The sequence below is a fragment of the Bombyx mori genome, chromosome 14 (assembly GCF_030269925.1).
Source record: "Bombyx mori chromosome 14, ASM3026992v2".
Classification (NCBI taxonomy): Eukaryota; Metazoa; Arthropoda; class Insecta; order Lepidoptera; family Bombycidae; genus Bombyx; species Bombyx mori.
In genome coordinates this window covers 9,563,698-9,588,143 of record NC_085120.1, presented here as the reverse complement: position 1 = coordinate 9,588,143, position 24,446 = coordinate 9,563,698, and the positions used below count along the sequence as shown (strand labels likewise).

The window sequence follows — 24,446 nt, the reverse complement described above, 5'->3', positions numbered from 1 at the left end:
ATTGAACTTGCATTACCCTAAAACTTTTAGTAGCTTTTTGTACCATGAAACATGAACGTTATTCACGAGACAGATAACGATATTTTAATCACTTGCATCATGAATGGCTTGAACCAATCTATAATTCGGGATTCGGTTTTTACCGTACTACACAGAAGATAAATAATCGATTTATCTGATTTTATTGCTGATTCCATGGCAAACTCTATTTTCTTCGATTTTAAGTAAAAAGTTTTGGATTCTTAATATCAGCGCCAAGAAAGTCGATCAATAAAGGAATACGAGACACTTATTTTTTAAATAAAATACATTAGTGGATTTTTTCGTATTTTATTTCTTAATTGTTAACCCACCAAAAGAAAAGGTAATCAAACAATTTTAGAACAATGAAAGCAATCTATCTTTCCTAATATTTAACTTACATACAACAATTTTAATGTTACAAAGTTTCAAATTTAACACTAATTTCACAGTTTCCAATATGTATTCTAATGAAATTAATTATTGCGGTCTATAAGATTTAAGTAAATAAACAAAAACTTAATGATAATATTGCAGGCAAGAACTAAATTAGCTAGTAAAAAACACTTTGGATCAACAAAACTCCATAATTTTCTGTGTAACTAACAGAAGGTTAAACTAAAGTTTATTTTTGGCAAACAAGCCATCTACGCTGAAAACTGTTATTTTTAAATGTTTTCCTAGTAAGATGATGTTATGGATGTCACGAAATATTTATGAGTTTGGTAATTTTGGAGGATTTAAAATTATAATATCGTCGTTAAGGAGCAAAAACTAATGAAAGCCAATCTTTATTTGATATGCAATATTTTAGTGGTTTTTGATGTTTTAAAACTTAATCAAAGCATAGGTAGGTTTTTGTTCATATTATATTTGTCTTAATGATAACTGACCACAGACAATTAAAGTGCCAGTAATTTCTTATTATATCAAAATATACTTTTTTAATGATAATAATACATAATTTTCGTTTTCATAATACGTTAATATTATTTCGTATTTCTCATATTTTTATAATTTATAATCATTTATTTATTTATTTATTATTTGAACACTTAGAATAATTTAGAATATAAATTCAATTAATTTATATTTTTTTACATTTATCACTGTTCTTTCATGGTTATAATTGAATCTATGATATGAATAAAAAAATGGAATGTATCAACATTCATAAAAGTTTAATTGTTAAATTTATTATTACAATGTAAAAAACCATAAGAAAATATGAAAATTTCCACATTAATAAATCAATATCAGTTAATTACCATTTGGAATTGAAATAAATATGTAAACGTGTAAAATGTTGAGATTCAATTGAAATATGAAATAAACATGTCTTTAAAAATTAATTATTTTTTGTGTATATGTGTTAGTAATAAATTAAAAAAGGTTTTTTTATTATTAATCAAGCATTTTTATTTTATAAAACGGCATAATTGGATTTTACTTATGGTCTGACCTACAATGATATTTTTTAATTATTTAAGTGCAAAAAAAAGCAAGGAATTAAGTAAGCAAATCAAAGTTAAGTACAATTATTTCAATTAACAATGAACACCAAAAACTTCTTAAACTGCATACAATGTTTTCTGTGATCTTTAATCTACAATAACAACATTTCTAATTTTTAACAGAATTTATTATTACCATCAATCTAGATTCCAATTTGTGAACTGTTTTGTAATTTCAGTACATGTATCAAAATCTTAACAGATTTAAAAAAATGTCAGATTGACTATTGGATTTTTTTTTCTCAATAAAAATGTACAAATACCAGTAACTTTCATTTAATGACACTCTATAATTATGTACAGTGCAACTAACAGATGTTTCTGTTATTTGTTAATATGGTAATTTATATGGTCTACTATCACATTTTGGTCTAACTTGTACTAAAATGCCATTGATGTTGGTGGCATGGAGCACTCTCCTACTGTGACTCTGTAAGATGCCAATTCGCTTATACCGTGGTAATGTACAAAAGCAGCTACAATCACAAGAACATGGAATATTTGATGGGACTGAAACCAAATATCACATTTGCCAGGGAACCAACGTTCTGGCACTCTTAAGGCATAGAACATGGCACCTAAGATATAGAGCAATCCCATCAAAACTAACCAGCCCAATGATGCTTTGCTGACTTGACTGAACCAGCCTTCGGTAATCCCATAGTGAATTGCTGGGACTATACCAGACAAACCAAAGCCCATAAAAACTCCTGCTCTGAGAGGTCTTAGTCGAGGTTCTGAGAATCTATCCCACAAAGACACTATTATTGACAAAATTCCTAAAACAACTACTACAGATAGGTATATGATCTTCGGTCTGTAGTGGCAGTAGAAACTGTAGTACAACCATGGAACAAAGGAGCCCATGATGAGCAATGCTATTCCACAATAATCCAGCTTTGAGAACAGCTTTCCGACCATCTCGGAGTGGCAGTACAGTGTGTGATAGGCAAAAGAAAAACCGAGGCATACGATAGCGCCGACAAAAAAAACACCGAATATAACTTTCTCTTGCATTTGAATTTCGATAGATGGACGAGACAGAAAGTAGATCGCGACGCCAATGAATGCCACGCAGCCAAGGAGATGCGTCCAAATGTTACCTGTCTCAGTGTGGATTCGGAAAATTGATGCAAAACATGCGCTGAACGAAGGTAGAGGCGGTCTATGTCCTTTGTGTAAATAATCGTTGTCTTGTAGCCAACGTGGCAAATGTCTGAAATGGCACACGTTCCACGACGCCTCCCATACTTTGCGAACGAATTCCTCGGCCTGTTCGGCGGCGTTATGGGCCAGTGCTCCCAAATCAATCTCATCGGATAACACGCCAGCTTTCAAAACTTCAGCCATTTCGGCATCCAACAGATGTTGATCCTCCGGTGTTGAAGGCAGCGGACATCCTTCTTCTTCTTCTGCGAGGACTTCGTCGAGCTCGTCCATTTGAGAGGCAAGGCTCTCCGCATCGGGATCCCATCCTTGCCTGCGTCGCAATCCATCGGAGGACACGCTTTGGGATCCAATATCAGATTCCACTTCCCACATCTTCGCTTGTTTCAATCACGCGAAGATGGGAAATTGGCAACCATTGGCCGCCGTGACCTTTGTTAGCGGTACACGAACAGTTATTCGAAAATCAAAAGTTCAATTACGTCACAAAAAATTTACACCCAATGACTTCTGATTGTGTTGTTTTTGTTCGATAAAAATCACTTCGACAGACCACTAGCTTAAAAATTTTATACACTGAAATGAACTATCGTCAGTTACTATTGCAGAGGGTGCGATTTCCTACAGCTGTAAAAACTTTACTGACTGTCGTTGTCGTTGTGGTACCTACCTACTGAACTCTATGCGTGACACCGCGTGAAGTGTGAACAGTACATATTATGAACATTATAATTAGTCTTTGTATTAGTCTATGGTAGCTAGTATATACTATAAAGGCATGACTTAAAGGTCTCAGTTACCAGGTCATAAAATCCCTTAAAAAAACTTTAAAGGGTTGTTAGATCAAATTTATCAAATTAACCGATGGTATTTATTTTTTTACTTAAATACATTTTTTAAATAATTTGCCTATTTCATTTTCGAACTATGACGTGATATCGGGACTCTGGAATTGAATATGTGTCAGAGCTCCTCCCTTTACGTGATTATGAAACTTAAATTTCTATAATGTTATTCTCTTATAATAAACTAAAATAGTTCTTAATAACAAAGATAGGTAGGGCTGATGAATCTATATAGGACAATATTTAAAAAGGTGCAATAAAAATACACTTTGTTTGCTTTTACACGCTACGCCATTTTGAAGTCGACGTGATATAAGAATACTAGTCTTCGATGTGACTGTACTGCTATTTAATTTCGTGCTGTCGTGTACCAATTTTGTTAATAAAATACTTAACAGATTAAATCACACACATACTCACAAAATACTTCTATAACGATGTTATTCCTTCATCGTGGAAGACAATCGTGAACAGTTGTTGAGTACGTATTTCATTAGAAAAATTGGTACCCGCCTGAGATTCGAACACCGGTGCATCGCTTAACACGATTGCACCGGACGTCTTGTCCCTTAGGTCACGACGAATTCAACAGATGTAACAGATTAAACAAATTTTAGTACTTTCCAAGATAGAACCATTTAAATTTAATACTTCACAAGTTGTTTAGGAATAAAGTAATTATTTCTATTATTTGGAAGAAAATTTAAAAACTTGTAACACTGTTACAGTAATGGCTGGCTGACTTTTTGGTGGGAACACGAGGAGTGAAGTTGTGTGATTTGTTTTATTTTGTCTATTTAGTGTTTCTTCGGGTTTAAATGTGTAATAATGGTGGTTTATTAACTGTTTAATATCTGTGAAAGTGCACAAATGTGGGAAAATGAAACAAAGCCGCTGGACGCAACTTCTCGGGATCCTCCAAAAAGTCCACTGAAAAAAATCTTAGTAAAAGACCACCATTTTACTAAGATTATATTTCATTCCATATCATCTCATTTCACTTAATTTCACCCCAGTTGATTAACGTCTCAAATCAATCATTTTCATTTCATTTCCCTCCATATTATCATATTTCATAAAAATAAGAATATAAATTAAAATAAGACATGACTTAAAGGTCTTAGCTACCAGATCATAAAATCAGTTAAAAAAAAATAATGGCTGGCTGCTATTGGATAAACCGACTAGTGAATGAACTACATGACAATTGGTTTGACCAATTGCCAAAGAGTGTGTGAATGACATGATAACCTCTAAACGCTAGAATTTTAAGAAAAATACTCAATTTTTGTTTTACATAACGAATAATAATGCATGCATATAAACTAGAACTTACTTTTTAAACATATTGATGTATTTGTAGCACAGTTAAAGATCACTAAAAAACACAAAACCAATAAATTATTAGAGAACCACAGACTTGTCTTTCCCGAAACAAACAAAAACAGCCAATGGCGATTGACTACAGAGTAATAATTAATTTAGTAATGCAAGATAGTGTTGAGAAATATTCGTTTTAATTCTTACTTACTACAAGAAGTTGTTCGCTAGAGAAAAGTAAGATAACTAATTCAATGTTGAAAATAATTGCAATCAAAGAATTTATAAAGTGTTGCACTCAAAAGAGAACCGCATCTGTAGTTTTATGACTGACGGCTCGCTTTACTTTGTTCTCAAAATAAATAAATAATCAAAAAACATCATTTATATAATGAGCGAGTATCATCACAAAAGTCATGAGTAGTTATATATTTCTACAAAATCAATAAAATAGACCTTCAGTTTTGCCGTGTTATTATCTATGCATTTCTTTTTCTCATTGGCCGTTTTCCAATTACTACCTCAGGTACCTGAGGTAGTATTCCAATTACAGAGCATAATGCGACTCAGTGACGCACAATGCCGAATTATGCTGAAGCTTAGTTGAGCATTATCCCGCATAATGTGCTCTTGTGCTGTAATTGGAAAACAGGGATTGAATGCGTTTTTTTTTTAAATGGTACGGTATGGTACGGTACCTTTTTTTTCCTACCTAAGCTGGTAGCCTTGAGAGGCTATTCCAGCGTTACCTTAACTAGTAGGTGAGCTCACGGGCGCTCAAACCTGACGAAATACGGTACCAAAGTAGGTACCTTAAGTACGGTAGGTACCGTAGTTTACCGTACCTACTAAGGTGAACAGAACTGTCAAATTTTTTAAACTATCAAATGTCAGACATGCGCACATGTAACCGTTGCTGCTTGCTTTATGAGTTTATGACAATGTACTGCATCTGCACAAGGTAATGGTTTTATTTTGTGAAGTTTGCAAGTAAATTACATCAAAAATGGCAAATTTACTTGAATTACTGGTTACCGCTGACTGCAACAATCCTTTGTGGACAGCAAGCATCTGGGATTCACATATCGGTACGAATCTCATGACGTACAAAGGTGGAGGTACTGCCGAATCAAAAACGCTTTCTTTCATCGGTAACGATTATATAGCAGCAGTAGAAAAGACTAAACCAATATTACACATATGGCCCTTGAATTCACATCAGCCGGTCCAAGGAATGCGGTTTATTTTACCCGGAAAAGCGAGTGCCTTGTCTATAACCCGAGACGGCTCCTACATATGTGCTGGAATCGAAGAGAAAATCTACTTGTGGCAGACTGCGTCGGGAAATCTGTTGACTATAATCAGCCGTCACTATCAGAAAGTTGTATCATTAAAATTCACACCAGATGGAAAGTATTTCATATCAGCGGCTGAAGATGGAATGGTAATGGTTTGGTCGCTTGCATCTGTGGCAGCACATCCAGAAATCGATCTTGTGACGCAGTCGTCTGCTGGCCAACATGACCCAGTTCATATCTTCTCTGATCATTCTCTACCTGTAACTGATTTGTTTATAAGTAAATTTGGTATGCATGGACGTCTGTGTACTGTGTCTAGTGATAGGACTTGTAAAATATATGATCTATCTACTGGAGAGATGTTATTGAATCTAGTCTTTGATGTTCCTCTGTCGGCTGTCACTATGGATGTTTTAGAATTGAATGTGTTTGTTGGAAGCAATGAAGGTAAAATATATCAGTTCAGCCTTGCCCATCCACCTAGGAGCAGAGATTTATTGATCAATTCTGAAAACGGATCTCCGGTCTTCACGTTACATACTAAAGCTATAACATGTCTCTCTGTCTCATTAGATGGTGAAACTCTCATGTCAGGTTCCAATGATGAGCATGTTATACTATGGCACATACCTAGTCGACAGCCAATTAGAACTATAAGACACAAAGGGCCAATTACAAATGGATTTTTTACTGTAAACCTTCCAGCTATTTTTCAATCTGAATTTTGTCCTGACATTGTTCTACATAGTTTGGAGAGGACACTTGAAAAAGATTCTGATGAAGCTACTGAAATAGAAGTCTTGATAAATAAGAAAATTAGTTTTTGGCCAGAACAAAATTCTTATGAAATCAAAGAAATAATACAACAAACTGAGACTTCATTTATGGGACAAGAAAAGAAATGGAAAAATGAAATAGAAACTTTAAAGGCAGTAAATGCAAAACTTTATGCATTTTCTATAAATAAAGCAATAGATGCAGTTCCATTAGTGAATGAATCAATTATAAAAAAGGCTAAAAAGAAGAAAAACAATAAGAAAAATAAGTAATAAATAATTAATCAATTATCCTTGTGTTTTATTTATATGCTCAGTCATTTTTTATGTGGTTCTGTGAATAGGTGCAAAGAACTGTAGTACAGGTGTCCCTCATATAACATAACTTGTACTGTGCTATATAGAAACTATTATATAAAACAAGGTATAGTGTGTAGTGATGAGGCATTGTATTGCATTAAATCGAAACTGTTAACCAAAACCTCAAAATAATATTAATAAAAGCAATGTGCACTGTATTATATTGAAACAATGTGTAAATTTTTATGGTACATAGTACCTTAAAATTAAATGATTTTGCCATTGATGTTGGTGTTTCTCTCCAATTATACGATCTAAAATTCCAATATCTTCAAGGGCAATAAATTTTCGTTTGAATTTTCGCTTCTTGATCTTGTAACACAATATTTAAATTTAAGATTCAAAATTAAATTTATCATAAACATTCCAACTTAATTTTTTACATACCACATATTGAAGTTATTATTCACTTATAAACTTGTAAAAAAAAGACTTAATCACTTTTTAGATTGTAAAAAACAAATCAAGCCAAAACTTTATCAGTTTCAATAAAATTGGGATTTCCTTTATTAGCCGCAATTCAAAGAAAAAAAACAAATCTCAAATGCATATTCGATTTATTGATATCGTGTTATATGAAAACTGCTACAATTATTCTCAATTCTTGGACCGTGTAATATTGGTACAGCACCGTGCTGGTAGTTGTCGTAGTTGTAGTTTGAGTAAAGGTAAAAAAAAAACCAAAAAATCTATTAATAGCCACTGATCCTGAGCTTGTTAATTAAGCCTCTAATAAAATGAAGAAGTTGAAAATTTGGGGTGTATGCTTCATCATCATCACCAGCTCACAGTCGGCCACTGTTGGACATAGGCCTCTCCCGATTCACACTACTGAGCTCGGTCTTTGGCTCTCCTCATCCATTTCTTATTTGTGTATAGGTACTGGTTACTGGTGGTAGGACCTCTTGTGAGTCCGCGCGGGTGGGTACCACCACCCTGCCTATTTCTGCCGTGAAGCAGTAATGCGTTTCGGTTTGAAGGGTGGGGCAGCCGTTGTAACTATACTTGAGACCTTAGAACTTATATCTCATGGTGGGTGGCGCATTTACGTTGTAGATGTCTATGGACTCCAGTAACCACTTAACACCAGGTGGGCTGTGAGCTCGTCCACCCATCTAAGCAATAAGAAAAAAATAAAAAATAAAACTTCTTCCTTAATATTCTATTTGATGTAAAATAATGAAATGAAGCTACAACTATTTTCAACCCAGAATTTCTTGCCGCATCATAGAGGTTCGCGATTCCCATCCAGTGGTAGATTGTGCGAAGGACTGCTCTTGTTAAGGCTAGTGTTAGCGAATTCTCTCAGGTTGAGCCTGCGAGCTCACCTACCTGTCCGGGCATAGCTGGGAATCCTGGGATAGCCTCTTAAGCTACCAGCGAATAGGTAGGGGAAAAAAGCCTACCACCGAGTCAAAGTAAAGACATAAGTGCTTCTTTATCATGAAAAAAACAAACTAGTTATTTTTTCGAAATTAAAATTTAAGCCGAATAATATTGCTTTATGTGTTTTTAATTTTTCCACAATTCAGATTTGAATTTTAACAAAGTATCTGCTCTTTACTCTACGCATCTTGAATTCTTGAATTACACTGTGTCTAATCAGAAGTCATTTGAATTATAAATGGCTGTATGATACCTAGTAATGCTTCAATCAATCTGTCAAATGTCACCTATGACTGGTAACGTTTTCCGTCCGACGTGATCCAACCATAGACCTATATAGTAGGGACACGACATATTGTTCTATACGTACAATTGCTTATATAAATAGCACCCATTTTGAAGGCACATACATAAACATATATCTATCTCGTTCTTACTCAGCACTTTAACTCGCAGGAAAACAATATAACAGTATTTCAGTGCGTACATAAAATGAAACATGAATATACGTAAATATCTCCGTCTCCGTCTAATGAGGCCGAAAATCCGCCATATTTAGCGCGCCAAATGTCATTGTCACGTCAGTTCGGCCGTCTGTTTTGGGTTGTACATTATTTATTGACTTTGATATCGATTTAATATGATTGATTATATAAAATTTCATAATTTATCATGCTTAAAACATACAAAAATAATAATTAAAACGTATTTTATAGGATCTCAAGAAAGTCGATGCCCTAAAACTATTATCTATATGTATTTAAATTCATTATGGAGCCCTCATCCGAAAAATCCATTTTTCGGTCGGAATCTATTGATCATGACACTAATCATAAATACCACTTTAAAATATGTCATCAAAACATATTTAGACATTCTGTTTAGATATTTCGGGAAAAAGGCTACCGACAAAATCTCTTCGGAACTATTTAAATAAAATAGTTTTATTCCGCAGTGAGTAAAACACTATTGTAAATTTGTTAAATATTTAATAATTAAGTGATTTTAGAGAGGAAGTCACAAGGAATGACGTTTGTAATTAATGAATAAATGTTCTGTAGGTGTTTTTTTTTTCACGCGGTCCCTTGATAAGTTTAAAATTTGAATCACTCTCAAGCGAAAGTGATTCAAATGGTGCGGCGCACCTTCCTTGGGGTGCGCTGCGGTAGTATGTTACGGACTTTAGAGTCAGCAAAACAATTAAAATAGATTGTAATAGTCTAAGAAAAACACGTACTCAAAATACGATAACATTTAGCATGCTAGAAATGGGCTGATGGCTTTGAACTACGCCATATCTTTATGTTTTGCGACAAACGACAACTTTATAAAATCAGTGTAGCAACTTTTAAAAATCATCATATCGTTTACTTGGCAAATTCGAAGGACGAACTTGTCTTAGATTTCACCCATCTAAATCATATCATATTTGCACATAACAATATATCTACTTACTTCCCATTAAAGTATAAATTCTACAAATAAATAATACTCAACAATATTTAAAATAAAATGAGCCAAGAACGTTTATCGATAAAACCTGATAACATTGAAATATTTTGTACAGCACTAAAGCCGCCATGTTTTGTGGCCAGATGACGTCACAGTGGCACGAAATTTTGGTTGACGTTTCATTTCCATAGGTTTCCTACTTCATTGGATCCAACCAACGCATTTCAATTTTTCTGTTTCAAAATACGTTCGTTTTTCATTCAGCCAAACAATCTGTCTTAATTTTCAATCAAATCGCTTTTCACATTTAAAATTTAGGATACAACGAAGCAGTAAATATGTGTTAACAACATACATTCGCACGGTAATGAGTTGGACACAATTCAAATGGGGTGATCTTTGCGTCATAAACAAAACAAGTTGTGTTTACCATTTTTAGATGTCGAAGGCGGTTGTCATACCTGGCAGCAAAGATATCGGAGGAATGAGAGAGGAGCTGTCGATATCTCCCAGCGAAAAGAAAGATGGTGCCATAGGGCTCTTGCGCCGCTTTTTACGTTTCGAATCCCTAAAGCGATCGAGTCCAGTGAGTCCCACCAGCCTTGAACCTTCCGTCACGTACTATGGCGTCTATATACCGTGCGAGATCAAAAAGGGACCAGATGAAGGTATTTTTTTTAAATTTCCTGGAATTATGAATAGGATTTCATAGTGTTTGGTTAATAAAACGAGCATTGTTTCAAACTGTTGTTAGTTGGTATTATCGTTTTATCTCTGATAAAGTATGTAGGTCAAATCATGTTTGCTTAAGTTGATATGCAAAAGTATAAATTTGGATATTTTAATATTTGCCATAGAAAAATATTTCCATAATGAACATAATGTTTTGACAGCAAAAAACTCTTACCAAAACTTTTGAACTAACTCTGATTAATCTTACAACGTTTTTTACTTTATATTGCCACCGAAGGCAGTCGATCGGCCTATGGTCTACTTGATCGTAAGTTGAATCAGTTACGATTTTATAAATTTATAGATATATTTTATTAAAATTTTAAGTGCTTCTCAAAAAGAAGAAATTGGTAACCCTGGTGACTTGATATATTTACCAAAAAAAGCTACCTGAAAGAAGTTTTGTGTTGATTTGGTTTACACTCAATTAAAGTTAGCACAATTAAAAAGAAGCTAAGATGCTAAATCAACAGACTAAATTGTATATTGATACAATTTTTATATTTTTAGATTTAGAGTTCACTAATGTGCTTGTGCTAAAATATAAGTAATTATGCTTAGTTTAACAAATGCAAAATATTTTCCATTCATGTGAAGGTGAGGGTTGTGAACAACCATTTTGGCTTTGTCATTAATTCTCTTGCATATTATGTTGTTTCTTAAGACTGAAAATGCTTTAATTAGGAGAGTCAATAATAACAATTTATTTGTATATGAGTCAACTATTATCAAAGCCGGCAATATGACTTTTGGACAATTATTGGTAAATCAGAAAAACGAATTATTGACTTTGTATTCCATTGGCACTCACAAAACTCTTCTGAACGACATCTTATTTAATGCCTTTATTTAATGCAGGTTTTGAACCATATTCTTTGAAGGAGACGATTATATTCAAATCAATCTGTATAGACATATCAATAAATTTTTTTTGTCCAAATGCACAGATTGCCACCTTTGATAATAGACGACTCATATATTAAGCTTATTGGCTTATTATCAGTTAAAAGATTGAGGTCAATGCAAATTAACAAGAGCTAACTTAACAACTGAAAGTCTCTCAAGTACCCGGTGTTTACAATTGTTACAACACTTAACCTACTTAGAAGACATATTCACATCTGCTTAATACCAGACTAATAAAGTAATTTTATTAAATACTTATTAAAGACAGTTTGAGCAAATCCAAAAAAATTGAGAAACTGTTTAATATTCTATGAATGTAGCAGAATGCTTGTACAAGAATGACTACTCTATTTTCATAACTTTCACAACAAATTAATGTCTTCCAAATACTGCATAGTGAATAGTTTGAAAAAATATTTACATCTTGAAGTTCTTGTACCAGAGCTTAGAAATAAATGAATAAATAAAAGACAGTTTTCAGTACAGCCTCAAAAAAAATACAAAAAAAATAATGCAATATATGTTTAAAAATCAACAGAAGCCCTGCATGTATACGAGAACAAGGCTGACGCTCTAGAACTAGTGAAGAGATATAAACTAGCAAGATTCAAAGCATTCCGGAATCGACAAGATGCTATTTCATTTGCACTACGGGGTGCTGAGCCTGTTGACACCACAGACGGGAATGACAATTGTAAGTAAACACTACTATAAGACTTTTTTTTTATTGCTAGATGGGTGGACTTGCTCACAGCCCACCTGGTGTTAAGTGGTTACTGGAGCCCATAGACATCTACGACGTAAATGCGCCACTGACCCTGAGATATAAGTTCTAAGGTCTCAAGTCTCAAGTTACAACGGCTGCCCCACCCTTCAAACCGAAACGCATTACTGCTTCATGACAGAATAGGCAGGGTGGTGGTACCTACCCGCGCGGACTTTCAAGAGGTCCTACCACCAGTAATAGTAATAACAAATAGTAATAATAATAGTAATAAATAGTAATATAGTGGATGTTACGGGTAGCCACCGCAATAATTACTTCTGGCACGAAACAGTCATGAGTTTTGATTGATAGGGCAAGACAGTGATTATAAAATACAATACAAAAGATTCCTCCTCTTCATGTCTCCAGTTAGGTGGTAATATTGTGATTACTATGGATTGTGGTAACCACTTTAACACTATCTGTGCTATAAATTCACCAAATTTAAATAAGGGTTTTAATGTGTTTTGCTTATTATTTATACAAGCTAAAAGATGGTTACAATACAGACTTTAATGAAATTAAAACAGTTATTCTATACCTAACATAATGCAATATTAAGTAATTCTTTATATTTGGAGTCTGTAAATAAGAAACTAATAATTCTGTACATTTATTCACACCACAATAAACACAATTCTCATTCGAATTTAATATGTTGTTAAATTTACATTTGGTTGGCCCCAAATAACGTCACAGATAATTAATAAGAAGCGGCGATTTAAAAATCAAAAAAAAAAAGGAACGTCCTGATTTTTATAATGATATAATTTTACATCACACCAAAACATTGCAAACCAGTTTTTTAGGCACACAGCCAACAAACATTTATTGCCTACTTGAATCTCTGTTTGTTTTTATTTGTAAAACAGATACAGAGTAATGACCTCATATGATTATAAACAGTGAGCACGTTATCAAAATAACAATATTCAATCAATAAATAATTTAGATAAATGTGCTCGTGGTAGTACTGTTTACTATGAATATGTCTGTCTCCAATAGGTAATTAACGAATGTAGCATGATATAAAATATGTTTATTAAATATTTCAGCTACATTTTATGGATCATGTTTAATCATCTAATCACTAACTATCTAGGTTAATGTTTAAGGCACTACCCAATTATGTGCGTCATTGTATATTTAGACTAATTTAATTAGTTATTTTTTCAATTTCGTTACATGAATTGGACAAATGCCAAATACGTCGTACTCCTATTGTCTTTATATACTAGCGATCCTCCCTCGCTTCGCTTCGGAAACTGTAATTTATTATTGATTTCTCCACTATTTAATGGATGTTATTATACATATAAACCTTCCTCTTCAATCACTCCTATCTATTAAAAAAACCGCATCAAAATCCGTTGCGTAGTTTTAAAGATTTAAGCATACATAGGGACAGAGAAAGCGACTTTGTTTTATACTATGTAGTGATATCTAATTATTGTGTCTGAACAAGCTCACGGCTCACCTGGTGTTTAATGGTTACCAGAGCAAATAGACAACGTCATGTCAATGCCGCCATCCGAACTTGCAATATAGATGCGGGATCACAGTAAGCTCTGCCACCAGTGCTTTACTTAAACTTTTGGCTTACTTTTGTTGCTGTAGTAATATATGTGACTATGTTATTTATGATCTATTAGTTCAACACCGCTCAGCTGACTGATATTAATTTGACTGATTAGATCACTATTAAACTTAACAGAATCAGCTAGTCCAGAGGTAGGCAACATTTTCAGTTGCAAGAGCCAAACATTACAATTTACAAAATTTCAAAGGTTTTAAAGAGCCACAAAAAAATTCTTGCCAACAATAAAACGAATCTAATTATTGATAAGAAAAATGTCTATTTATTTTTATGTAAGTAGTGTTTTTACAACAGATAATATGTATATGTATGGTATTATTAGATAATCACTTATTCTTTAATGAAACAATTAAATATTTACTTACAACAATGGGTTGAGAGATAGAAATGGTGTCCAATCCTCGTTAGTTGATTCAGAACAATTTTTAATTTTTTTATTCATATAAAATGTAAAAATAATAATATTTGCGCATGGGACTAAGGAGGCGCAGTTTTATATCCAAAGAGCCCCATGTGACTCATGAGCCGCAGGTTGCCGACCTTTGACCTAAGCCAATCTGAAGATTACCTGAAAATAGCATCGAAATCGGTCCCGCCTTATAGAGAGGGACATATTATATGCGTCGACTTATATGTACATATTGTACAGATTACATGACTCTGTTTGGTAGACCAAGAAAAACATACTCTCACTCACGTACATCATCACCTTTTGTCTCAATGGCAGTGTAATATAGCTAGTATAGAGATTTGAATTTACTTATACACTGCTTCGTAGTGAAAAACAATACGCGCAAAAATAATGTTTACAAAGCCATCTGTTATCCATGGGTGAAACTAAGGATAGGCCAAACGAGGCTTGTGGCGAGTAAACGATAGGCAGCAGCTTGGTTCTGCCCCTGTGTTATGTGGTAAAATATAAAATTAATACAAAAAATAATTACACACAAACAAACAAAATATCTAGTTATTACAATGAATGAAAACCGCGCGCTTTAACTAGTGATAACTTCATAATGACCATATAAGGTAATCGTTGGTACCGGAAATCAAATTCTTTATGGAACATCCGATAAGAAACGCCCACAATACCATAGCAAACAACGGATCAACTGCTTGAGAATGATTCCATTTCGCTTGATTCGAGTATTGCTATCTCAGTACCAAAGGTGTTTTCTGGACAGGTGTTTTGGGGCGTGACTGACTTCCTTCGGTTGAGCCGTTCTTTCCATATTTCTATCTCGTCTCATACGAAAGAAAGTCAGCATAGGCACGAAAAAAAAAAGTAGAAGACTCGAATAAGTTGAATTTTTTTGGATTTCCACTTGATTTTCGAGATATCGATATGCTAATAACTGTATTATGATGTAATTGTTGATTATTTCCAGCTCTTATGGGAGAGAAGCCGTATCCATTCAAAGCGCCGTCCCCCCAGGACATGGTGTCGCTACGGAAGGCCATCGAAGCCGGACTGACCTGTACCGTGAGGGACAGGGTGTGGGACAACCCAAGGTTCTTAGTCAGCAGTGGGAACACACCAGCCATAATGCAGGTAGAAGCGATTTTTTAATACATGTCGGGATTTCCTTTTCCTTCCTCAATCCACGCCATCTATTGGAAAATAAACTAATAAAAGCATGCGATAAAAGTAAAAACACTGTGCCGATGCAAAATTTGTGATTATTGTTGATCAATTCGTACAAAAAACTCTTATCACAGAAAATTCAAAAGAACATTAACGAATTATGGAGTGAGTCAATAAGTTTATCCTTTTCTCAGTTACAACAAATACATTTAAAAACTCAAAACAATACATACACGGTGTATCCAAAGGCCCCCTGAAACTTAATGATTCTTAATTCAGTGATGGTCACTTTGGTATTATACCTCACGTTAAATGTAATTTTTTTATTGCTTAGATGGGGGGATGAGCTCACAGCCCACCCGGTGTTAAGTGGTTACTGGAGCCCATAGACATCTACAAAGTAAATGCGCCACCCACCTTGAGATATAAGTTCTAAGGTCTCAAGTATTACTCAAGTAACTATTACTAGGGCTGCCCCACCCTTCAAACCGAAACGCATTACTGCTTCACGGCAGAAATGGGCAGGGTGGTGGTACCTGCCCGTGCGGACTCACAAGAGGTCCTACCACGAGTAAGTATACACTACCTACACAAGTAGGTAGATATACATCTAATATAATAATATTATTTAACAGGAAGGATCTCGTTACAACGCATTGCACGTAGCGGCCAAGTCTATGAATGCTGAGATCTGCAATCTCATACTGACGACCGTCGGGGACCCCGCCTTCGTGCAGAAGCTGTACGGAGGCGACGCGGACCCGGAATCCTGCAAGGTGACTGTCCATCTTACTTGTGCGTCCAACCGGCTCCAACGCAGCCGGTGCCACGCTGGTGTTACTGGCACCAGTGGCTCGTACCCGCTACCTTGCATGCGGATGCTTTCAAAACGAATATCCATTCGAAATCAATTATTTATAATGGTTTGAAAAATCCCACTATGAAAAACAAAAAATCTGATACAAAATCCAATTGTAATTACAATTATAATCCAATTTATATATATTTTATGGCTTCTATGGGTGGACTATTATTAGTGCTGGTAATTACTGGTTTTGATTTTTATTACACGATGTTATTCCTTTACTGTGGAAGTCGATCGTGAACATTTGTTTAGTACATATTTTATCAGAAAAATTAGTACCCGCCGGCGGGATTCGGCCCAGCAGTATTAGTATAATAACACCGGCAGAGTAGTATTACTACTGTGTAGTATATACGAATACACCGGGCATCTCATCCCGCAGGCTACGAAGTCTTCAAATAAAATGTAGGATTGGTAAGAACTGAACGTATGAAAAGAGTGTGGAACAGGGCGTTAAGATGTGAGTGAGAGAAAACGGAAAGAAAGGGAAAAGAGAATGACAGAGAAAAAAGGGAAATGGCGAAGCCGGTTAAAAAAATAAGCAAGGCGTAATAAAAGTGTTAATTTATTTTTAATTATTATTATAACAGAAGATTTTGGAATAGTGGAAGTTTTATTTTATGCTCATTTTTTAATTCCTACCTATGCTGATAACCTTGAGAGGCTAGTTCAGCATAACCTTAACAAGTAGGTGAGCTCGCGGGGCTCAAACCTGACGACGTTGCTAACACGAACCCTAGCAAGAGCCGTGCTTCGCAGAATCTAACACCGGATCGGAAACGCGATCCACTGAGAAGATCCGGCGAGAAACTCAGTGGGCTGTGTCTGTGGGATTTTATGCGCTGCGATCCCTATTCTACAGAAATATAGTGAAATCTTTAGCCATTAATATAAATCTGTTGTCCACAGGAATTCGCGGGCATCCTGGTGGATCGTTACCTGAACACCCCGGACAAGGCAATGAACGAGACTCCTCTTCACTTCGCCGCCAAGTTCGGTGCCGAGGAGGTGGTGGACGTGCTCACTTCCTTCCCGCAGTGCGACCTGTCCGCCGTCAACAAGTACGGAGAGCAAGCCAAAGATGTGAGGCGCTGTCATAAGTGTTGTTGCTCTGAACAGTTTTTTTTATTGCTTAAATGGGTGGACGAGCTCGCAGCCCACCTGGTGTTAAGTGGTTACTGGAGCCCATAGACATCTACAACGTAAATGCGCCACCCACCTTGAGATATAAGTTCTAAGATCTCAGTATAGTTACAACGGCTGCCCTACCCTTCAGACCGAAACACATTACTGCTTCACGGCAGAAACAGGCAGGGTAGTGGTACCCACCCGCATGGACTCACAAGAGGTCCTACCACCAGTAACATTGGAGTATTCATATTGGATGTGAATGTTCCTCCAGATAATATGCAAGCGAGCATCGGGCAGGGTGGAGGAGCGCGCGGGGCGCATGGCGACGTTGCTGCAGCAGCGCTACTACGTGCCCGTGCTGCACTGCGAGGACGGCAGCGCCGCGCCCGAGGTCGGCCGCCCCTTCACGCCCGCCGCGCCGCCGGTGAGCACGCACCCGCCCCCGACACCCCGCCCCCCAACACCCCGCGCCCCCGGCCCCCGACTCGTCTGGCAACTTAATGTTGCTTATTTTTTTCTTTATTGATGCACAATACAAATTACAACCATAGAAATTATATATTTAATAAAACATTCTGGATTGCAATTCAAAACAGGTGCATACAGAAAAATTAATTAAGCCTTATTCCATATAATAATATGTGACTTGCCACAGCACAGTATAGTATGAACTTGTTTCGTTTTCTTTTCACTTAGCTGCTTAATTACTAATGTGGCTTGGAGTTGACTTTGATGATATTCTGTCTAACACATTTCTTGGAATTTGTTTTTAGTAACCAAATTTTTTTTTTCAAATCCTCACTCCTGCACCTGCTCTACCTGCATCCTGGTCTTTGTGGCGAGGCTTGGGGGAGGCCTTGAGGGAGTCCAGCAGTGGACGTCCATGGGCTGATAGAATAGAATAGAATCAATTTTTTTTTTCAAATCCTCTCTCATCAAGCTCCGTCCGGTTCAAAAGGTTTTTTATGATATAATAAGTTATACGATTAAAGCTAGCGTGTGTTTCGTTGGGCAGGACATAAACCCGGACCCTCTGAGTCCGCGGTACGAGATCCGCGCGTACGCCGGCCCCATGCGGGCGGAGCGCGCCGCCAGCCTGCGCGTGCGCTGGAAGACTCCGCCGCGCGCCGCCTTCCGCCTGCACGACCTCGCCAAGGGACTCGAGACCGTGGGCAGGTACCGTCTGCCAACCAACCTCTAGGCCTCGTGTCGCAAGACTGGTGACCACATAAAACTGGCGGTAGGACCTCTTGTGAGTCCGCACGGGTGGGTACCACCGCCCTACCTATTTCTGCCGCGAAGCAGTAATGCGTTTCGGTTTGAAGGGTGGGGCAGCCGTTGTAACTATACTGAGACCTTAGAGCTTATATCTTAAGGTGGGTGGCGCATCTACGTTGTAGATGTCTATGGGCTCCAGTAACCACTTAACACCAGGTGGGCTGTGAGCTCGTCCACCCATGTAGACAAAAAAAAACCGCGCTATAGTAATATTTAGTAATTTGTTCTGATGTAAGCTGCTAAGTAGTGCCATATAAACGGTCACTAGCGTGGCTCAGTGCGAGTTTTTTAACGTTCTCGATAGCGTAAAAGTTAACTCAAATTTGAATACAGCTGGAACATTTGCGTATGTTTGCCGCTAGGGGCGCTGTTCCAACTGCATACAAGTTAGAGTTAACTTTTACGCTATCGAAAACGTTAAAAAACTCGCACTAAGCTCACAGGTTCTAAACACGCCGCCTGCCACGAACGAAGCAGTCCAAAAGTTATCATAGTATAAAAAATATTGCCATTTAGCGGTAAAACTTTCATGTTGTCATAATAAAAACATTAGATATCATCAAAAACTGTTAGAACCATCAGCCCAAATTTACAAAACCAAAAGTAGAAATCCTACAATTTTTACTTCCTTTTTTCTTTTTTCAGAAACCTAGCTAACGAAATGAATGTGGATTGGAAGGAATACTGGCCATTTTTGGAAACCTTTACCGATCTGAGGACTACAGAGGGACTGACACTCTTAGAGAACTATTTGAAGGCCAAGTACGAGAGCGCGTGGTCGCTCGCGTACAGTGACAGTTGCGTAGAGTCGCGGCTGGAGGACTCCTCAGTGTCCAGGATCGCGCTCAGCCTGTCCCACAACAGTCCCGTGGTCGAAACCAACCTCAGCCCCATGTCGGAACTGTGCGACGCGATGAGAACCTGCAAGATATCAAACGACCGACCCTCTCATTGGAACAGAACCGATCCGGTCAAGCAAAGGTTGTGTCGCCAGCCCCACAAGCTCGCCGCCAACGGGGACTCATCGCCCATCGCCAACCACACCGTCAGCCGGCTCCTCTGCATCGAGAGGACGTGCCAAGTGTTCGCCAAGAGGATAGCGGACGCGCTGGCGCTCTCCCTCTCCCTCCGCTCTGAGGCGAAGCACCTGCAGCACACGATCTCCACGTACATGGACGACGAGCGTTTTCAGAAGATCGACTTCGCTCTGATCCACTCGCGCCTGGCCCAGCTCGTCGTCTCCAAGCTGAAGCAGCGGACGGATGACGTCAGCACGTTACTAGAATATCTAGTGAAGCTGCGGTGTCCCAACGAGGACATCTTCAGCTCGGACGAGGAGAGGCGGCCCGGCCACCGCGCTCGCCACAAGCTGTCCCAGGTCATCGACGAGCACGTGCGCTGTCTGTCCAGCTTCGTGTGCGAGGAGCTGAACGAAGCCAAGGGCTGCAAGGGCCCCGCGGTGTCGGAGAGCGAGTGTTTGGTGCTGTGGGAGCACGCCTGCAAGTGCCTCTGCGACTGGAAGGTGGAGCTGGACCGAAGCAGCAAGAGGAACTCGTCCTTCCGGAAGAATCGCTCGACTCTGTCCACCAGTCCGAAGAGTGATAGCTTCATAAGAAGATTGAATTTTGACCATGACATCGGTGAGTATTAAATTCTTAAATTTAATTGAATTATTATTTGATTTGTTAACATTTGCAGACAGAAGATGTTGTATTGAACCCGTAGAAACTACAACGTGAGTGAGTGATCTGCTGCACCGAATAATCATTATAAATGTATAAAAAGTAACTAGTGACTGCTCCCCATTAGAAATTATCAGTCTAATAATCTGGACTCCTCCATACTCACACATCCCGATTTTTTCTACCACATTTTTTCGATATTTTTTCTACTTAATAGTCGCTCATGAATACCAATTAGCAGTTCGTTCGTAACGTCAACTTACACGACGACCTGCGCCTCGAATCGATACGAAAACACACGGAGTCAGCATCGGAACTGTACTTCGATAAGGCTATGCGTCATGATAATCGCCTTATCGTTACCGCCGCTGACTACTCACCGAATCCTGATCACGCAGGAGCCAGTCACCGTCGACGCCCTTAGACACGTCCTTACGGATTCATCAGATGCAATAGCTCGCTGAGTTTCTCGCCGGATCTTTTGAGCGGGTCGCGATTCCGATCCGGTAGTAGATTCATTCGCGAAGCAGCTGCTCTTGAGTTGTTAGGTCTCCTTCAGATGCAATCGGGAAGCTGTTAGCAAATCTCACCCCTCCTGGCTGAGCCTTTGCTCGCCCACCTGCTCTGGTGAAACTGGAAACTGGAAAGGCCTCAGGGCCACCAGTAATACCACATTCTTAAAAAAAAATTCTATTAGGGATATAATTAATAAATAAAAAGTATCTTTACTATATCTCATTTGCTATAAACTATTTGATATAATAAAGTGAAAAATGGCACATGACATGTATTATTCCAGGTGACGGTAAACTCCAGAACGTTGAATTTGAGAAGCCGGTGCTGCTGAACTCTCCAGCCGGCGACGGCGGCCCCACCCTCGTCACCGTCCAGATGGACAAGTGTCAAGTTGTCGAGGCTGAGGTACATATTGGAAAACTATTCATAATTGTAAAAAATCATTCAATACATATTTTTATTAACGAACTATATGTTGAGACAAGCTAACCAAACCTCACTGAAAACCGTGAGATGAGCGTCCACAATTGCAAATTCCTTACGATTATTGAAGTGAAACTTCTTTAGAATCGTTGTGATTTCAAACTCGATGAAACGAAAAAATAAGTCCATAGAGACACAAACACAAAATAATATGTATAGGATTCAGCCGGCGAGAGAATGAGATAGAACACATTAGACGTTCCGCCTCTTCGTAGCATCCCCACTATCGTCTACTAAACATTGTCCATATGTATGCTCCTGTGTAGTGGGATAGTCAGTACATCTATATCTTATTTATAAGTTTCACTTCTACCGGGTGTGACTTGCACATGCACACACTTTTTTTTAGGTGTATACTGATATACTGTGTATGTGTACTATGACTGTGTATATTGATACTAAATACTCCGAACAATGAAAAACTAAATTGCGTTTTTTTGCAATACATACAAAAACCATTGACAATATAAAATTTGAACTGTAATAAATTCATCTAACAAAATATTCACTTACCTGTAATTTTTTTTGGAGAATATTAATATACAATTATGTAAGATTGAATTATTTCTCTTCATTGAATGACGACAGGTGAGCGAACTTGGCTAAGAAAAATATTTTTAAAACTAACGAGGTTTTTCTTTACATGTATAGTTAATAAATTACAATTTGACAGTTATCAGAAGATGAATCGATAGCGTCGTGCAACTCTGAAGGGGAGGAGGCGTACGTCACCGCCTCCGAGCACTCCGAGGCAGAGGAGGAAATGTTCGAAGCACTAGACAGGGCTGCGGCCGAACCATTCATATACGGGTAAACGAATGCATTTATTTCTATTTGATTCTCATTTTTATTGTATGTATGTACGCATACAAAAACGAAAACTGGACATATAATATCACGACCTAAAGATATTTGTTTTATCTAACGAATAAAAAGTTGTCCTAAAAACGCGTTAAATAATTGTTGTAAGAATCTTAAGTAATCGTTGAAGAACCCTTCAAATAATTGTTGTAAGGACCCGTTAAATACTAGTGTTTATAAGCTAGATATGAACGAACGCTTCCTATTTATTGCTTAGGTTTGTGGACTCAGAGCCCACCTGTTATTAAGCGGTTACCGGAGTCCATAGACATCTACAACGTAAATGCGCCACCCACCTTGAGGTATAAGTTCTAAGGTCTCAGTATAGTTACAACGGCTGCCCCGCCCTTCAAACCGAAACGCATTACTGCTTCACGGCAGAAATAGGCAGGGTGGTGGTCCCTACCCTCGTGGACTCACAAGAGGTCCTACCGCCAGTAAATCTTGAGATATAAGATCTCAGTACAGTTAGTTGTGTATGACTCCGCAGCGAGGAGCCCAGCAAGGCGGACCGGCTGGTGTACGACGCGCTGGCGGACTGCCGCGTGTCTCCCGACGAGTACCCCTGCGTGTACCGCTGGCGCCATGCCGTCGGACTCTACGCGCCGCGCGACAGAAACAGGTCGGCCCTCAGTGTGCTTAGTGAGAGTTTATTAACGTCCTCGATAGCGTTAAAGTTAACTTAGAATTTGTATGGAGCAGTATGCTTAGTGCGAGTTTTTTAACGTTCTCGATAGCGTTAAAGTTAACTCCAAATTTGTATGCAGTTGGAACAGCGCCCCTAGCGGCACACGTATGCAAACGATTCCATTCCATGCAAGTGTAAATAAGAGCTAACTTTTACGCTATCGAACACGTTAAAAAACTCGAACTAAGCACACTGCGCTGTTCAACTTATCACAACGAATTAATACAATTCATATTTATTATAGGATTTATAACAAAAACTATTATTTTTCTATCTGTGCACAAACATTCACTGCTAGATAAAGATTTCCCCCAAACCTCGCCACAAAGATCAATCCTGCGTTGCTTGCGTCCAGCGGGCCCCCTAACAAACTATCATAGTATAAAAATAATAATATTTGTTATTGTTACGAGATTCGTTAAGCCTTATTAGTCTAGTCAACAAGTTCAAAAACGTGTTAAATAGACATAAAGCTCCTAAAAATATGTACGATAGCTCATTGGATGCGGAATGATGTCTACAAAAATGTTTTTTAAGGGCTTATTAGCACATAAAAAATTGCGATTGTTATAAACAAAATAAGATTTAAAAAAAAAGGAATTTGGTTTTTCCTTAATTATTTCTAAAATAATGATATTTAAGGAATTTTGAAAAAAGATCCTGAAAGAGGACGAAATTTCCAATAAAAAAGTCCCAACTCCCGGAATTCTATCTCTATTATTTATAAAAAAAAATTAACGCTGAAAATAGCGCTCCGCGAGGTCGTTACGGCATAGGCGCGCCGTCTAAAAATCCGGTATATCACCTAAAATATTTTTTTTATAGTATTAAATAACAATTAAAAAATTTGAATAAATTATGGTGTAATCTAAACACTTGAACGAAAAAAACTTCGGTGAAAAAAAAATTTTATATCGATTTTTCAAAAATTTACACCATTGTTAATTAACTAACTTTTTTCCAATCTCTGTTTTTATAAATTACGGTATAAAAGTTACAATAATTCATCTATAAATTTTTCCCTTCGTGGAGCTCTTATCATTTAAGTACTTAATAAAGTTAAGCAAAAAAATTTTTTTAATCTTTATTATTTTGATAATTATAATTTTTTTAATTAACAAAAAAATAAATTTCAAAAAAATGTTATGAAAAATAGTTTTTTTTCGTAATATCTTAATATTGCTGTTTTTGCATCTACCATAGGTATTAATTAACAT

General features: G+C 37.2%; 4 protein-coding genes across 5 annotated transcripts in view; 2 read left to right on the top strand and 2 right to left on the bottom strand.

Moving 5' to 3' along the window:
- The window catches only part of LOC101743111 (malignant T-cell-amplified sequence 1 homolog), a 33,765-nt gene extending 28,743 nt beyond the window's left edge, over nt 1-5,022 (bottom strand). Inside the window, exon 1 of the mRNA XM_004925367.5 lies at nt 4,884-5,022. Within this exon, the coding sequence (XP_004925424.1) occupies nt 4,884-4,894 (11 nt within the window). The 5' untranslated portion in view covers nt 4,895-5,022. The remainder of the gene's footprint in view (nt 1-4,883) is intronic.
- On the bottom strand, nt 1,917-3,031 carry LOC100101223 (adiponectin receptor). The gene is given in 2 exon segments (NM_001099846.1): nt 1,917-2,873; nt 2,876-3,031. Coding segments are annotated over 2 exon segments (1,113 nt in total).
- Nucleotides 5,023-5,047: 25 nt separating the features above from the next.
- On the top strand, nt 5,048-7,232 carry LOC101742973 (WD repeat-containing protein 18). Its single transcript, XM_004925366.5, has one exon. The coding sequence runs from the start codon at nt 5,874-5,876 to the stop codon at nt 7,212-7,214; it is 1,341 nt and encodes a 446-aa protein (XP_004925423.1). The 5' UTR covers nt 5,048-5,873; the 3' UTR covers nt 7,215-7,232.
- A 2,523-nt stretch (nt 7,233-9,755) lies between these two features.
- LOC101744789 (ankyrin repeat and LEM domain-containing protein 2 homolog) overlaps nt 9,756-24,446 on the top strand; it is a 21,131-nt gene continuing 6,440 nt past the window's right edge. The window contains exons 1-12 of one of the 2 annotated variants that reach the window (XM_062672137.1): nt 9,756-10,503; nt 10,588-10,807; nt 12,316-12,471; nt 15,529-15,692; nt 16,361-16,501; nt 17,500-17,673; nt 17,993-18,145; nt 18,737-18,897; nt 19,645-20,639; nt 21,481-21,602; nt 22,354-22,490; nt 23,032-23,163. In XM_062672137.1, coding sequence (XP_062528121.1) covers nt 10,624-10,807; nt 12,316-12,471; nt 15,529-15,692; nt 16,361-16,501; nt 17,500-17,673; nt 17,993-18,145; nt 18,737-18,897; nt 19,645-20,639; nt 21,481-21,602; nt 22,354-22,490; nt 23,032-23,163 — 2,519 coding nt within the window. In that variant the 5' untranslated portion in view covers nt 9,756-10,503; nt 10,588-10,623. Of the gene's footprint in view, nt 10,504-10,578; nt 10,808-12,315; nt 12,472-15,528; nt 15,693-16,360; nt 16,502-17,499; nt 17,674-17,992; nt 18,146-18,736; nt 18,898-19,644; nt 20,640-21,480; nt 21,603-22,353; nt 22,491-23,031; nt 23,164-24,446 lie in introns of both variants that reach the window. The other variant, XM_004925377.5, reaches the window with a different exon arrangement.

Excerpts from the sequence above, each read along its gene's own strand:
- LOC101742973 (XM_004925366.5), top strand. The coding sequence starts at position 5,874 with ATGGCAAATTTACTTGAATTACTGGTTACCGCTGACTGCAACAATCCT.